General features: G+C 62.2%; 1 protein-coding gene across 1 annotated transcript; it reads right to left on the bottom strand.

Moving 5' to 3' along the window:
- Positions 1-421: 421 nt before the first annotated feature.
- On the bottom strand, positions 422-15,975 carry LOC125694684 (deleted in malignant brain tumors 1 protein-like). Its single transcript, XM_048948250.1, has 36 exons — positions 15,885-15,975; positions 15,452-15,772; positions 15,063-15,377; positions 14,681-14,983; positions 14,264-14,578; positions 13,874-14,188; positions 13,495-13,803; positions 13,065-13,418; positions 12,812-12,949; positions 12,637-12,726; positions 12,475-12,558; positions 12,162-12,321; positions 10,012-10,124; positions 9,579-9,899; positions 9,190-9,504; positions 8,808-9,110; positions 8,401-8,715; positions 8,011-8,325; positions 7,632-7,940; positions 7,202-7,555; positions 6,937-7,083; positions 6,762-6,851; positions 6,600-6,683; positions 6,316-6,446; positions 4,147-4,420; positions 3,715-4,035; positions 3,326-3,640; positions 2,944-3,246; positions 2,537-2,851; positions 2,147-2,461; positions 1,768-2,076; positions 1,341-1,691; positions 1,076-1,222; positions 901-990; positions 739-822; positions 422-585 (listed from the first exon to the last, which is right to left on the bottom strand). Exons 1-36 carry the CDS (start codon positions 15,946-15,948, stop codon positions 422-424), a joined length of 8,553 nt encoding a protein of 2,850 aa, XP_048804207.1. The 5' UTR covers positions 15,949-15,975.
- Positions 15,976-16,585: the final 610 nt, after the last annotated feature.

Below are 16,585 nucleotides of genomic sequence, written 5' to 3'. Positions count from 1 at the left end.
TATTCTCTATACATTGCAGCACCGCAGCTATGGGAGCCATCTCAACTCATATCTGTGAAATTTCCAACCCTTCCTGTTGTTTCACCCGTGTCCAGAACCAATGGGGATATATCTGTAATTCAGCTTTACCCCATGTCCCCATGGAATGGCTGACAGACTCAGGTACAGCACCCAAGGCTGGAAGTGAGTTTCCACATAGTCTTGAGGTTTTAATAAAGAAGAGATACTCATTAGGAAAGAGCTACAGAAAAATAATTTTAAAAAACTGATTAGCTGTTGTGTATCCCAGCTACAGGAAGGAGAATGGAGCAGTTTGCTGCTGTTCTGCAGCACCAAACAGGGAAAGGTGATGCTGCCAAGAACAGGGCTGCCCCTTCTCGGGAGCAGAGGTCCCTGTTCCAGCCATGTCCCCACAGGCTGCTCACAGCGATGTCCCCAGGGTGCTGACACCAACGTCGTCATATCCTGTGTCCTCGGGTGGTTGTGCTGGATTGTCCCCGAGGTGGGGAGAGACGGACACCTCCAGCACAGCCATAGCATCATCGTAGCCATGTGAGGGGCTGTGATGGGGCTCAGCAAGGGGGTCTGCAACAGACATGGATGGGACATTGGTGAGGATACAGATGGGAGGGGCTTCGTGCCCTCACCTCCCCATCAATGCTGCTTTCCTGTGTCCCCTCTGAAGGGTGCCCTGTGCCCTTCTGTCCTCCCAGTGCACCTCTGTGCCCGTGCCCCTACCTGAGGACACCTGGAGGTTGCTCTCCTCTGCACCATCCCCACTGGGTTCCGACACCTTTTTCCCTGAGCCCAGGGACAGGGAGCCTGGAGGTGAGGAAGAGCATTATGGACACAGCAGGGCATGAGGACAGCCTCAAGCCCCAGGGACTCTCCCGCTCCCACCTGTGTGGCTGGGCACCTCCTGGTAATCAGGCATCAGGCTGTAGTCCAGCTCCTCATACACAACCTCAGAGGCAGCATCCTTGCTGGGGCCTGCAAGGCAGCGTGCATGGCAACAGTGCCCCCAGTGTCCCCAAGGTTCTGCCCCATGCTGGAGAACCTGCAGAGCGGTGCCCACCTTGGCTCTGGGCCCGTGTGCGGTGTGCCAGAACTGCCAGGGCGGCCAGGGCCAGGCACAGCAGCGTCCCCAGGACCACGCACAGCACTGTGAGTGCTGACACCCTGCTTGGCGCTGCAGTCAGCGGGACGGCGCTGTGGGTGAGAGCTGTGGGGCAGTGATAGGAAGCGTGAGGCCCCGTGGGGATCTCATGGCAGCAGTCAGAGGACAGTGAGCGAGGACAAAGCCATTTTTGTTGGGGTGTCTCTGTCCCAGTGGCTGCTACCTGGGGCTGGGCTGGTAGCCTCACTGCTGTCCCTGGTGTCCTCGTCACAGGAGATGTAGGTGATCCCAGTGGTGTCACATTCCTGCAGCTGCCATGGCGCTGAGGGGCAGCGCCAGAGCGAGCGGGCTCCCTCCTCACAACTCACCCAGCTCAGCCAGGCGAGTTCCAAGCCCTCTGCAGCGATGGCTGCCAGAATTCCCTCAGTGCCACATCCCAGCTGGTGGCAGACGGCAGTGGCTGTGGCGAGGCTGGTGTCGTTGGCACAAACAGGACCCCACGTCCCCTCATGCAGCACCTCCAGGTGTCCACTGCATCTGCTGCTCCTTCCCGTCAGCCGCAGGTCCAGCAGCCCTGCAACGAGGACAGGGGATCACTGCACCCCGAGGGCGGTGGGGCTGCTCCCATGCAGAGGGATGGTGGCACTCACCTGAGCACACAGCGCCCGCTCCACCTCCAATCTGGCAGCCACGCTGCACTTTGGCTGCGCAGTGCCACAGAGCATCCTCTGTGCCAGAGCAGCCCCCGGCACCTGGCCACAGCGTCCCAGTGCCAGGCCCAAAGCGCTCGGAGCCAGGTGCCTCCAGGGCCCATCCGCAGCCCAGCTGGCGACAGACGACGGTGGCATCCTGCAGGGTCCAGGTGTCCTGGCAGACGGTGCCCCACGTGCCCTCGCTGTACACCTCCACCCTGCCGGCACAGCGCCCCGGGCCGCCTACCAGCCTCAGCTGCTTGCTTCCTGTGTGAGAATTTGAGGCTGAGGATGGGGCTGGCAGCATCGTGCTCGTGGCCCTTCCCTGTGCACTCACCTGAGCAGGCAATGGCCAAATCCTCAGGGCTCTTGCTGAGCTCTGTGGCCATCCCTGAAATGTTACACTGTGCCAGGAGCTCCTCGGTGCCCACACAGCGCAGCTCCTGCAGCTCCACGGGGCCCGAGCCATTGGCCGGCGCTGCATAGATTTTCTCAGGCACACCGCAGCCCAGCTGCCGGCACGCCACGGTGGCAGTGCCATTGTCCCACAGCCCCACAGACACACGGGCCCAGACACCGGGGCGCACGGCCACCTCCAGCTGTCCGTCGCAACGGCTTTCCCCACCGTGGAGCCTCAGGGGCTCAGTGACACCTGCAACAGCGGCTGTGCTGTGGGAATGGGCATTGCTCCCCACCTACTGGAGCTTCCCATGGTCCCCACTCCCACCTGAGCAGTTGACGGCAGCAGTGTGCCCAGGGGGGCAGGCGGGCTGCCCCAGTACCTCCACAGGGCACTCGCCTGGATGCCGCTCGCTCCCACTGCAGTTGAAGGCATCACGCCGCAGTGTCCCCATACCCATCCCAAAATGGCCTGGCGGGGGCAAGGAGACAGCAGAGCCACAGCCCAGGTGGTGGCAGAGGACGTGGGCATCGGGCAGGTCCCAGGCAGTGGCACACAGGGGTCCCCACACTCCTTGTGCCTCCACCTCCACCCGCCCGGTGCATGCTGAGCCGCCGTCCACAAGCCGTAACCCGGTGTAGTCTGCAGCAGAGAGAGGGGTTGGTGGAGTGAGGGACCTCCTGAGCACTCCACACTGCACAGGGCCCCTGCGGATCCACAGCCCTTGCACTTACAGGAGCAGATGATGGCTGTGGTTTGGATGCAGGTCTGGATGTGCGGAGGCCGCTGTGTGCAAGCGGACAGGAGGGGCTCAGTGCCGTTGCACTCAAAGGCACCATGCCAGAATGGCCCCTCAGCTGCACCAAATTGCTCAGTCCCATATAGGGCCAGTGCTGTACCACAGCCCAGCTCTCTGCAGACGACGTGGGCGGCCATGAGGTCCACATGGCCGTGACAGATGCTGACCCAGGCCTGGCCCTGCCGCACCTCCAGTCTTCCTGAGCACTCACTTTCGCCTCCGGCCAGCCGGGAGAACCCTGCCAAGGGAAGTGGGCTGCTGGGCAGGGGGATGTGAGTGATGGGCTCCCCATAGTGCCATATGCCCCCAGCTCTCACCTTGGCAGACCACAGCAATGTCATAATCATGAGGACCATTGTAGGGACCCCAGCCCTGAATGTTACAATTCCACAGAGCAGCCTCATCTCCACGGCAGTCAATAAAGGCCATCATGATGGGGCCATCTACTGACCGAAATCGTGAGGCAAAGTAGGCGCCAGCAGCCGAGCCGCAGCCCAGTTGCTGGCACACCACCTCAGCATCATCCATGTCCCAGGCATCATCTGTCACTGTGCCCCAGCGTCCCCGAAGCTTCACCTCCACTCTCCCCTCACAGGGTCCTCCACCGTCCGCCAGCCGCAGCTCCAGTGCCTCTGCATCAGGGATTGGCCTCAGCCATGCCCAGGGGTCCTGGCATTCTGTTCCCATCCCAGACACCCTTCCTCACCTGAGCAGATCACCCCAACGTCCCACTCATGGCCACAGAAGTGGTTCCCCCAGCCAAAGTGGGGGCAGTTCTCCAGCTTGGTCTCAGTGCCACGGCAGAAAAAGGGATGAAGCCAGATGCGTCCCTTGCCTTGCCCGAATGGGGCATATGGGGATGCGTGGGCCACCGTGCCACAGCCCAGCTGACGACACACCACACTGGCCCCTTTTATGTCCCAGTCGAAGTCATAGCTGCAGACGGATCCCCATTCGCCTTCATGCTTCACCTCCACCCGACCGGCACAGCGCCCACCGCCATCCACCAGCCGCAGCTCCTCGCTGCCTGTGGGCACCCCGGGGAGATGGCTGAGCCTGGGAGTGGCCGTCCCATGGCTGCAACCCTGCCCCTCTGCTTCCCCCTGTCCCACGGCAACCCCACTGCCCCACGACTCACCCATGCAGAGCTGCAAACTGAGGAGCAGCCCCAGCACCCTGGCAGGCATCATCGTGCCCCACGTGCACAGCCTGCAGCCCAGGATGGGGAGGGGGAGATATAGGCAGCCCCTGCTGGCAGGAGCCAATGGGGATGGCGAGGTGCGGTGGGAGCCGTTATCAGCAGGGTTATCAGCCGCCTGCTGGGTCCCAGCCTCCAATAACCTGCTTCGTGCCCAAATATGAGACTTGTCTCCGCTTCTGGCGTCACGCAGCTCCACCACGGGGCTCACTGCCTGTGTGTCACCAAGGGGAGCCAGCCTGCCTGGGTGCTGCGCATGTCCCTGAGTCGGGGCTGCGTCTCTGGCTGTGTCCGTGCAGAGACGGTCCCCACAGGGTATAGACCGACCCGTAACAAGGCCTCCCTCTGCACTCTAGTGCGTACCACATTATAGTGCAGCCCTAGAGCTGGCTTTGTGGTTCCTCAGGCAGCAGTGGGGGTGAATAAAGTCCCCATGCTGGCAGCAGGGCCCTTGCATCAGCTGTTGGGACACAGCACTGCCTGCATCTGAATACAAGTGGACCCAACATCCTCCCCGCAGCACAGGCAAGAGGGGATGTTTTCTCCATGCAGGGACCCATTGTGAGCACCAACCTCACACAGCTGCTGTGCCACCCGCACAGAAGCAATACACTGCATACGGTGATGCTGTTCTACTCGAGCCTGCAGCATGCAGGAAGGTGTTGCTGCCCCGCTTTGCTGTCCTGCTGCAGGAGCAGACACAGGGACAGCTGCAGATTGCTGCAGTCCTAGGGCTGTGCAGCTGCTGCGAGGCCAGCACAGCAACCCCAACTGCACAGGGGAAGGAAGGCTGCAGGCCGAGCTGTCCCTGCCCGTGTCCCCGCGTGCAGCCCGGTGTGGGGAAGGAGGAAGTGTGCGATGGGTGCGCGGCCGCTTTCAAAAGCGAAACCCTGCCTGTCCGCAGGGCTGGGACGTGGCGCAGCGCCCGGCCCCGCTGCAGGGTCACTGCATGGCGGCACGGCTCGGTGGGCACCGGGGAACGCGGCTGCGGGCTGGGGACGCTGGCAGCACCTGGGCGTCACTGCTGCCCCGCTGTGCTCGTGGTGCAGAGCTCCGGCAGGAGGCATCGGGGCTCAGCAGGGCCAGGCATTCGGCTCTGGCTGCCATTCCTCCTTGATTGATGGCAGCGGTGGCACGGAGCTGACGGGGCAGGACGGCTGCTCGGCACCGTCCTTCGGGAGCATACGTCAGGGATGGGAATCCTGCCCTCAGCCGCTGCGGGCCCTTACAGACTGCAGTAACAGACAAGTGCAGGAGGTGGCTCAGCCCCCGGCCCGATGTGTCTGGTGTCACAGGCAGCTCTTTCACGGCGTGCTCTTCCCACTGCCAACGGAGGTGTCCCCAGAAGTGCAGATCCTCCCAGCAAGCGCAGGGTGAGAGCCAGCTGACTCAGGTTTGCTTATCAGAACGTGTGCGAAAAGGCTGTGAATGTGTGTGGAGATGCACACACTACAGTTATCATCTGAATTTCTGTAACTGCTTTCTGCCCTTTTCTGTTTGTATCTGCCCTCGAGGCTGTTTACAGCTCTCTCCCCCATGGCACACTGGGGGCAGGGGCGGAGTGAGCGAACGGCCGGGTGCTGCTCAGCTGCCTGCCGGCTGAAACTGCAGCGTGTGGCAGCGTGCCTGCACCTGTGTGCCTGTGGGGACACGCGTCCTTGTTGTCCTTCCACTGCAGCGCAGCAGTCATGGGAGCCGTCCCACCTCATCGCTGTCAGCTTTCATGCTCTTGTCTTTGTTACCCCCGTGCCCAGAGCCAAAGGGGAGATCTCTGAAATCTCTCTTTGCCCCAGGGCCACGAGGGGTGGCTGACAGAATCAGGTACGGAATCCAAGGCTGGAAGTGAGTTTCTCCACAGATTTGGGGTTTTAATAAAGAAGAGATACTCATATGGAAAGAGTTACAGAAAATTATTTATACAAGTCAACTTGCTGTTGTGTCCCAGCTTCAGGAAGGAGAATGGAGCAATTTGGTGCTGTTTTGGGCACCAGGCAGGGAAAGGTGATGCTGCCAAGAACAGGGCTGCCCCTTCTCGGGAGCAGAGGTCCCTGTTCCAGCCATGTCCCCACAGGCTGCTCACAGCGATGTCCCCAGGGTGCTGACACCAACGTCGTCATATCCTGTGTCCTCGGGTGGTTGTGCTGGATTGTCCCCGAGGTGGGGAGAGACGGACACCTCCAGCACAGCCATAGCATCATCGTAGCCATGTGAGGGGCTGTGATGGGGCTCAGCAAGGGGGTCTGCAACAGACATGGATGGGACATTGGTGAGGATACAGATGGGAGGGGCTTCGTGCCCTCACCTCCCCATCAATGCTGCTTTCCTGTGTCCCCTCTGAAGGGTGCCCTGTGCCCTTCTGTCCTCCCAGTGCACCTCTGTGCCCGTGCCCCTACCTGAGGACACCTGGAGGTTGCTCTCCTCTGCACCATCCCCACTGGGTTCCGACACCTTTTTCCCTGAGCCCAGGGACAGGGAGCCTGGAGGTGAGGAAGAGCATTATGGACACAGCAGGGCATGAGGACAGCCTCAAGCCCCAGGGACTCTCCCGCTCCCACCTGTGTGGCTGGGCACCTCCTGGTAATCAGGCATCAGGCTGTAGTCCAGCTCCTCATACACAACCTCAGAGGCAGCATCCTTGCTGGGGCCTGCAAGGCAGCGTGCATGGCAACAGTGCCCCCAGTGTCCCCAAGGTTCTGCCCCATGCTGGAGAACCTGCAGAGCGGTGCCCACCTTGGCTCTGGGCCCGTGTGCGGTGTGCCAGAACTGCCAGGGCGGCCAGGGCCAGGCACAGCAGCGTCCCCAGGACCACGCACAGCACTGTGAGTGCTGACACCCTGCTTGGCGCTGCAGTCAGCGGGACGGCGCTGTGGGTGAGAGCTGTGGGGCAGTGATAGGAAGCGTGAGGCCCCGTGGGGATCTCATGGCAGCAGTCAGAGGACAGTGAGCGAGGACAAAGCCATTTTTGTTGGGGTGTCTCTGTCCCAGTGGCTGCTACCTGGGGCTGGGCTGGTAGCCTCACTGCTGTCCCTGCTGTCCTCGTCACAGGAGATGTAGGTGATCCCAGTGGTGTCACATTCCTGCAGCTGCCAGGGCGTTGAAGGGCAGCGCCAGAGCGAGCGGGCTCCCTCCTCACAACTCACCCAGCTCAGCCAGGCGGGTTCCAAGCCCTCTGCAGAGACTGGATCTTCCAGCTCCCCCTTAGTGCCACATCCCAGCTGGCGGCAGACGGCAGTGGCCGTGGCGAGGCTGGTGCCATTGGCACAAACAGGACCCCACGTCCCCTCATGCAGCACCTCCAGGTATCCACTGCATCTGCTGCTCCTTCCCCTCAGCCGCAGGTCCAGCAGCCCTGCAACGAGGACAGGGGATCACTGCACCCCGAGGGCGGTGGGGCTGCTCCCATGCAGAGGGATGGTGGCACTCACCTGAGCACACAGCGCCCGCTCCACCTCCAATCTGGCAGCCACGCTGCACTTTGGCTGCGCAGTGCCACAGAGCATCCTCTGTGCCAGAGCAGCCCCCGGTACCTGGCCACAGCGTCCCAGTGCCAGGCCCAAAGCGCTCGGAGCCAGGTGCCTCCAGGGCCCATCCGCAGCCCAGCTGGCGACAGACGACGGTGGCATCCTGCAGGGTCCAGGTGTCCTGGCAGACGGTGCCCCACGTGCCCTCGCTGTACACCTCCACCCTGCCAGCACAGCGCCCCGGGCCGCCTACCAGCCTCAGCTGCTTGCTTCCTGTGTGAGAATTTGAGGCTGAGGATGGGGCTGGCAGCATCGTGCTCGTGGCCCTTCCCTGTGCACTCACCTGAGCAGGCAATGGCCAAATCCTCAAGGCTCTTGCTGAGCTCTGTGGCCATCCCTGAGATGTTACACTGTGCCAGGAGCTCCTCGGTGCCCACACAGCGCAGCTCCTGCAGCTCCACGGGGCCCGAGCCATTGGCCGGCGCTGCATAGATTTTCTCAGGCACACCGCAGCCCAGCTGCCGGCACGCCACGGTGGCAGTGCCATTGTCCCACAGCCCCACAGACACACGGGCCCAGACACCGGGGCGCACGGCCACCTCCAGCTGTCCGTCGCAACGGCTTTCCCCACCGTGGAGCCTCAGGGGCTCAGTGACACCTGCAACAGCGGCTGTGCTGTGAGAACTGGCATTGCTCCCCACCTACTGGAGCTTCCCATGGTCCCCACACCCACCTGAGCAGTTGACGGCAGCAGTGTGCCCAGGGGGGCAGGCGGGCTGCCCCAGTACCTCCACAGGGCACTCGCCTGGATGCCGCTCGCTCCCACTGCAGTTGAAGGCATCACGCCGCAGTGTCCCCATACCCATCCCAAAATGGCCTGGCGGGGGCAAGGAGACAGCAGAGCCACAGCCCAGGTGGTGGCAGAGGACGTGGGCATCGGGCAGGTCCCAGGCAGTGGCACACAGGGGTCCCCACACTCCTTGTGCCTCCACCTCCACCCGCCCGGTGCAGGCTGAGCCGCCGTCCACAAGCCGTAACCCGGTGTAGTCTGCAGCAGAGAGAGGGGTTGGTGGAGTGAGGGACCTCCTGAGCACTCCACACTGCACAGGGCCCCTGCAGATCCACAGCCCTTGCACTTACAGGAGCAGATGATGGCTGTGGTTTGGATGCAGGTCTGGATGTGCGGAGGCCGCTGTGTGCAAGCAGACAGGAGGGGCTCAGTGCCGTTGCACTCAAAGGCACCATGCCAGAATGGCCCCTCTGCTGCACCAAATTGCTCAGTCCCATATAGAGCCAGTGCTGTACCACAGCCCAGCTCTCTGCAGACGACGTGGGCGGCCATGAGGTCCACATGGCCGTGACAGATGCTGACCCAGGCCTGGCCCTGCCGCACCTCCAGTCTCCCTGAGCACTCACTTTCCCCTCCGGCCAGCCGGGAGAACCCTGCCAAGGGAGGTGAGCTGCTGGGCAGGGGGATGTGAGTGATGGGCTCCCCATAGTGCCATATGCCCCCAGCTCTCACCTTGGCAGACCACAGCAATGTCATAATCATGAGGACCATTGTAGGGACCCCAGCCCTGAATGTTACAATTCCACAGGGCAGCCTCATCTCCACGGCAGTCAATAAAGGCCATCATGATGGGGCCATCTACTGACCGAAATCGTGAGGCAAAGTAGGCGCCAGCAGCCGAGCCGCAGCCCAGTTGCTGGCACACCACCTCAGCATCATCCATGTCCCAGGCATCATCTGTCACTGTGCCCCAGCGTCCCCGAAGCTTCACCTCCACTCTCCCCTCACAGGGTCCTCCACCGTCCGCCAGCCGCAGCTCCAGTGCCTCTGCATCAGGGATTGGCCTCAGCCATGCCCAGGGGTCCTGGCATTCTGTTCCCATCCCAGACACCCTTCCTCACCTGAGCAGATCACCCCAACGTCCCACTCATGGCCACAGAAGTGGTTCCCCCAGCCAAAGTGGGGGCAGTTCTCCAGCTTGGTCTCAGTGCCGCGGCAGAAAAAGGGATGAAGCCAGATGCGTCCCTTGCCTTGCCCGAATGGGGCATATGGGGATGCGTGGGCCACCGTGCCACAGCCCAGCTGACGACACACCACACTGGCCCCTTTTATGTCCCAGTCGAAGTCATAGCTGCAGACGGATCCCCATTCGCCTTCATGCTTCACCTCCACCCGACCGGCACAGCGCCCACCGCCATCCACCAGCCGCAGCTCCTCGCTGCCTGTGGGCACCCCGGGGAGATGGCTGAGCCAGGGGGTGGCCGACCCTTGGCTGCAAACCCTGCCCCTCTGCTTCCCCCTGTCCCACGGCAACCCCACTGCCCCACGACTCACCCATGCAGAGCTGCAAACTGAGGAGCAGCCCCAGCACCCTGGCAGGCATCATCGTGCCCCACATGCACAGCCTGCAGCCCAGGATGGGGAGGGGGAGATATAGGCAGCCCCTGCTGGCAGGAGCCAATGGGGATGGCGAGGTGCGGTGGGAGCCGTTATCAGCAGGGTTATCAGCCGCCTGCTGGGTCCCAGCCTCCAATAACCTGCTTCGTGCCCAAATATGAGACTTGTCTCCGCTTCTGGCGTCACGCAGCTCCACCACGGGGCTCACTGCCTGTGTGTCACCAAGGGGAGCCAGCCTGCCTGGGTGCTGCGCATGTCCCTGAGTCGGGGCTGCGTCTCTGGCTGTGTCCATGCAGAGAGGGTCCCCACAGGGTATAGACCGACCCGTAACAAGGCCTCCCTCTGCACTCTAGTGCGTACCACATTATAGTGCAGCCCTAGAGCTGGCTTTGTGGTTCCTCAGGCTGCAGTGGGGGTGAATAAAGTCCCCATGCTGGCAGCAGGGCCCTTGCATCAGCTGTTGGGACACAGCACTGCCTGCATCTGAATACAAGTGGACCCAACATCCGCCCCGCAGCACAGGCAAGAGGGCATGTTTTCTCCATGCAGGGACCCATTGTGAGCACCAACCTCACACAGCTGCTGTGCCACCTGCATAGAAGCAATACACTGCATAAGGTGATGCTGTTCTACTCGAGCCTGCAGCATGCAGGAAGGTCTTGCTGCCCCGCTTTGCTGTCCTGCTGCAGGAGCAGACACAGGGACAGCTGCAGATTGCTGCAGTCCTAGGGCTGTGCGGCTGCTGCGAGGCCAGCACAGCAACCCCAACTGCACAGGGGAAGGAAGGCTGCAGGCCGAGCTGTCCCTGCCCGTGTCCCCGCGTGCAGCCCGGTGTGGGGAAGGAGGAAGTGTGCGATGGGTGCGCGGCCGCTTTCAAAAGCGAAACCCTGCCTGTCCGCAGGGCTGGGACGTGGCGCAGCGCCCGGCCCCGCTGCAGGGTCACTGCATGGCGGCACGGCTCGGCGGGCACCGGGGAACGCGGCTGCGGGCTGGGGACGCTGGCAGCACCTGGGCGTCACTGCTGCCCCGCTGTGCTCGTGGTGCAGAGCTCCGGCAGGAGGCATCGGGGCTCAGCAGGGCCAGGCATTCGGCTCTGGCTGCCATTCCTCCTTGATTGATGGCAGCGGTGGCACGGAGCTGATGGGGCAGGACGGCTGCTCGGCACCGTCCTTCGGGAGCATACGTCAGGGATGGGAATCCTGCCCTCAGCCGCTGCGGGTCCTTACAGACTGCAGTAACAGACAAGTGCAGGAGGTGGCTCAGCCCCCGGCCCGATGTGTCTGGTGTCACAGGCAGCTCTTTCACGGCGTGCTCTTCCCACTGCCAACGGAGGTGTCCCCAGAAGTGCAGATCCTCCCAGCAAGCGCAGGGTGAGAGCCAGCTGACTCAGGTTTGCTTATCAGAACGTGTGCGAAAAGGCTGTGAATGTGTGTGGAGATGCACACACTACAGTTATCATCTGAATTTCTGTAACTGCTTTCTGCCCTTTTCTGTTTGTATCTGCCCTCGAGGCTGTTTACAGCTCTCTCCCCCATGGCACACTGGGGGCAGGGGCGGAGTGAGCGAACGGCCGGGTGCTGCTCAGCTGCCTGCCGGCTGAAACCGCAGCGTGTGGCAGCGTGCGGCAGCGTGCCTGCACCTGTGTGCCTGTGGGGACACGCGTCCTTGTTGTCCTTCCACTGCAGCGCAGCAGTCATGGGAGCCGTCCCACCTCATCGCTGTCAGCTTTCACGCTCTTGTCTTTGTTACCCCCGTGTCCAGAGCCAAAGGGGAGATCTCTGAAATCTCTCTTTGCCCCAGAGCCGCGAGGGGTGGCTGACAGAATCAGGTACGGAATCCAAGGCTGGAAGTGAGTTTCTCCACAGATTTGGGGTTTTAATAAAGAAGAGATACTCATATGGAAAGTGTTACAGAAAGTTATTTATACAAGTCAACTTGCTGTTGTGTCCCAGCTTCAGGAAGGAGAATGGAGCAATTTGGTGCTGTTTTGTGCACCAGGCAGGGAAAGGTGATGCTGCCAAGAACAGGGCTGCCCCTTCTCGGGAGCAGAGGTCCCTGTTCCAGCCATGTCCCCACAGGCTGCTCACAGCGATGTCCCCAGGGTGCTGACACCAACGTCGTCATATCCTGTGTCCTCGGGTGGTTGTGCTGGATTGTCCCCGAGGTGGGGAGAGACGGACACCTCCAGCACAGCCATAGCATCATCGTAGCCATGTGAGGGGCTGTGATGGGGCTCAGCAAGGGGGTCTGCAACAGACATGGATGGGACATTGGTGAGGATACAGATGGGAGGGGCTTCGTGCCCTCACCTCCCCATCAATGCTGCTTTCCTGTGTCCTCTCTGAAGGGTGCCCTGTGCCCTTCTGTCCTCCCAGTGCACCTCTGTGCCCGTGTCCCTACCTGAGGACACCTGGAGGTTGCTCTCCTCTGCACCATCCCCACTGGGTTCCGACACCTTTTTCCCTGAGCCCAGGGACAGGGAGCCTGGAGGTGAGGAAGAGCGTTATGGACACAGCAGGGCATGAGGACAGCCTCAAGCCCCAGGGACTCTCCCGCTCCCACCTGTGTGGCTGGGCACCTCCTGGTAATCAGGCATCAGGCTGTAGTCCAGCTCCTCATACACAACCTCAGAGGCAGCATCCTTGCTGGGACCTGCAAGGCAGCGTGCATGGCAACAGTGCCCCCAGTGTCCCCAAGGTTCTGCCCCATGCTGGAGAACCTGCAGAGCGGTGCCCACCTTGGCTCTGGGCCCGTGTGCGGTGTGCCAGAACTGCCAGGGCCAGGCACAGCAGCGTCCCCAGGACCACGCACAGCACCGTGAGTGCTGACACCCTGCTTGGCGCTGCAGTCAGCGGGACGGCGCTGTGGGTGAGAGCTGTGGGGCAGTGATAGGAAGCGTGAGGCCCCGTGGGGATCTCATAGCAGCAGTCAGAGGACAGTGAGCGAGGACAAAGCCATTTTTGTTGGGGTGTCTCTGTCCCAGTGGCTGCTACCTGGGGCTGGGCTGGTAACCTCACTGCTGTCCCTGGTGTCCTCGTCACAGGAGATGTAGGTGATCCCAGTGGTGTCACATTCCTGCAGCTGCCAGGGCGCTGAGGGGCAGCGCCAGAGTGAGCGGGCTCCCTCCTCACAACTCACCCAGCTCAGCCAGGCGGGTTCGAAGCCCTCTGCAGCGATGGCTGCCAGAATTCCCTCAGTGCCACATCCCAGCTGGCGGCAGACGGCAGTGGCTGTGGCGAGGCTGGTGCCGTTGGCACAAACAGGACCCCATGTCCCCTCATGCAGCACCTCCAGGTGTCCACTGCATCTGCTGCTCCTTCCCGTCAGCCGCAGGTCCAGCAGCCCTGCAACAAGGTCAGGGGATCACTGCACCCCGAGGGCGGTGGGGCTGCTCCCATGCAGAGGGATGGTGGCACTCACCTGAGCACACAGCGCCCGCTCCACCTCCAATCTGGCAGCCACGCTGCACTTTGGCTGCGCAGTGCCACAGAGCATCCTCTGTGCCAGAGCAGCCCCTGGCACCTGGCCACAGCGTCCCAGTGCCAGGCCCAAAGCGCTCGGAGCCAGGTGCCTCCAGGGCCCATCCGCAGCCCAGCTGGCGACAGACGACGGTGGCATCCTGCAGGGTCCAGGTGTCCTGGCAGACGGTGCCCCACGTGCCCTCGCTGTACACCTCCACCCTGCCGGCACAGCGCCCCGGGCCGCCTACCAGCCTCAGCTGCTTGCTTCCTGTGTGAGAATTTGAGGCTGAGGATGGGGCTGGCAGCATCGTGCTCGTGGCCCTTCCCTGTGCACTCACCTGAGCAGGCAATGGCCAAATCCTCAGGGCTCTTGCTGAGCTCTGTGGCCATCCCTGAAATGTTACACTGTGCCAGGAGCTCCTCGGTGCCCACACAGCGCAGCTCCTGCAGCTCCATGGGGCCCGAGCCATTGGCCGGCGCTGCATAGATTTTCTCAGGCACACCGCAGCCCAGCTGCCGGCACGCCACGGTGGCAGTGCCATTGTCCCACAGCCCCACAGACACACGGGCCCAGACACCGGGGCGCACGGCCACCTCCAGCTGTCCGTCGCAACGGCTTTCCCCACCGTGGAGCCTCAGGGCCTCAGTGACACCTGCAACAGCGGCTGTGCTGTGGGAATGGGCATTGCTCCCCACCTACTGGAGCTTCCCATGGTCCCCACACCCACCTGAGCAGTTGACGGCAGCAGTGTGCCCAGGGGGGCAGGCGGGCTGCCCCAGTACCTCCACAGGGCACTCGCCTGGATGCCGCTCGCTCCCACTGCAGTTGAAGGCATCACGCCGCAGTGTCCCCATACCCACCCCAAAATGGCCTGGCGGGGGCAAGGAGACAGCAGAGCCACAGCCCAGGTGGTGGCAGAGGACGTGGGCATCGGGCAGGTCCCAGGCAGTGGCACACAGGGGTCCCCACACCCCTTGTGCCTCCACCTCTACCCTCCCAGTGCAGACCGAGCCTCCATCCGCCAGCCGGAACCCAGTGTAGGCTACAGCAGAGAGAGGGTACAGGGGTTGGTGGAGCAAGGAACCCCCTCCCATGTAAACCGCACTGCACCGGGCTGATGCAGATTCACGACCCAGGCACTTACAGGAGCAAATGATGGCAGCAGGTTGGGTGCAGTTCTGGATGTGCGGAGGCAGCTTTGTGCAATTGGACAGGAGGGGCTCGGTGCCGTTGCAATTGAAGGCACCATCCCAGAATGGCTCCTCTGCTGTCCCAAAATGCCCTGCCTCCTGTAGGGCCAGTGCTGTACCGCAGCCCAGCTCTCCACAGACGACCTGAGTGGCCATGAGGTCCACGTGGCCGTGACAGATGCTGACCCATGCCCGGCCCTGCCGCACCTCCAGCCTCCCTGAGCATTCACTGTCCCCTCCAGCCAGCCGGGAGAACCCTGCCGGGAGAGGTGGGTTGCTGGGCTGGGGGATGTGGATGATGGGCTCCCCACAGTGCTGCATGTCCCTAGCTCTCACCTTGGCAGACCACAGAGATGTTATAATCACGACGCAAACTGTAGGGACCCCAACGCTTAATGTTGCAATCCCAGATGGCCTTCTCATTCCCATTGCATTTGACATAGGCCAACATTATGGTACTGTGGTCTTGAGATAATTGTGAGGTAACCTTGGTGTGCGCAGCTGAGCCGCAGCCCAGTTGCTGGCACACCACCTCAGCATCATCCATGTCCCAGGCATCATCATACACCGTTCCCCAGCGTCCCCGAAGCTTCACCTTCACTCTCCCCTCACAGGGTCCTCCACCGTCCACCAGCCGCAGCTCCAGTGCCTCTGCATCAGGGATTGGCCTCAGACATGCCCAGGGGTCCTGGCATTCTGTTCCCATCCCAGACACCCCGCCTCACCTGAGCAGATCACCCCAGCGTCCCACTCATGGCCACAGAAGTATTTCCCCCAGCCATAGTGAGAGCAGTTCTCCAGCTTGGTCTCAGTGCCACGGCAGTAGCGCGGATGAAGCCAGATGCGTCCCTTGCCTTGCCCGAATGGGGCATATGGGGATGCGTGGGCCACCGTGCCACAGCCCAGCTGACGACACACCACACTGCCTGCTTTCATATTCCACTGGAAGTCGTAGCTGCAGACAGAGCCCCACGTGCCCTTGTGCTTCACCTCCACCCGACCGGCACAGCGCCCACCGCCATCCACCAGCCGCAGCTCCTCGCTGCCTGTGGGCACCCCGGGGAGATGGCTGAGCCAGGGGGTGGCCGACCCTTGGCTGCAAACCCTGCCCCTCTGCTTCCCCCTGTCCCACGGCAACCCCACTGCCCCACGACTCACCCATGCAGAGCTGCAAACTGAGGAGCAGCCCCAGCACCCTGGCAGGCATCATCGTGCCCCACATGCACAGCCTGCAGCCCAGGATGGGGAGGGGGAGATATAGGCAGCCCCTGCTGGCAGGAGCCAATGGGGATGGCGAGGTGCGGTGGGAGCCGTTATCAGCAGGGTTATCAGCCGCCTGCTGGGTCCCAGCCTCCAATAACCTGCTTCGTGCCCAAATATGAGACTTGTCTCCGCTTCTGGCGTCACGCAGCTCCACCACGGGGCTCACTGCCTGTGTGTCACCAAGGGGAGCCAGCCTGCCTGGGTGCTGCGCATGTCCCTGAGTCGGGGCTGCGTCTCTGGCTGTGTCCGTGCAGAGAGGGTCCCCACAGGGTATAGACCAACCCATAACAAGGCCTCCCTCTGCACTCTAGTGCGTACCACATTATAGTGCAGCCCTAGAGCTGGCTTTGTGGTTCCTCAGGCAGCAGTGGGGGTGAATAAAGTCCCCATGCTGGCAGCAGGGCCCTTGCATCAGCTGTTGGGACACAGCACTGCCCGCATCTGAATACAAGTGGACCCAACAGCCTCCCCGCAGCACAGGCAAGAGGGGATGTTTTCTCCATGCAGGGACCCATTGTGAGCACCAACCTCACACAGCTGCCGTGCCACCCGCACAGAAGCAATACACTGCATAAGGTGATGCTGTTCTACTCGAG

The sequence above is a fragment of the Lagopus muta genome, chromosome 6, assembly GCF_023343835.1.
Source record: "Lagopus muta isolate bLagMut1 chromosome 6, bLagMut1 primary, whole genome shotgun sequence".
Classification (NCBI taxonomy): Eukaryota; Metazoa; Chordata; class Aves; order Galliformes; family Phasianidae; genus Lagopus; species Lagopus muta.
This window is presented reverse-complemented; position numbering and strand designations above follow the sequence as displayed.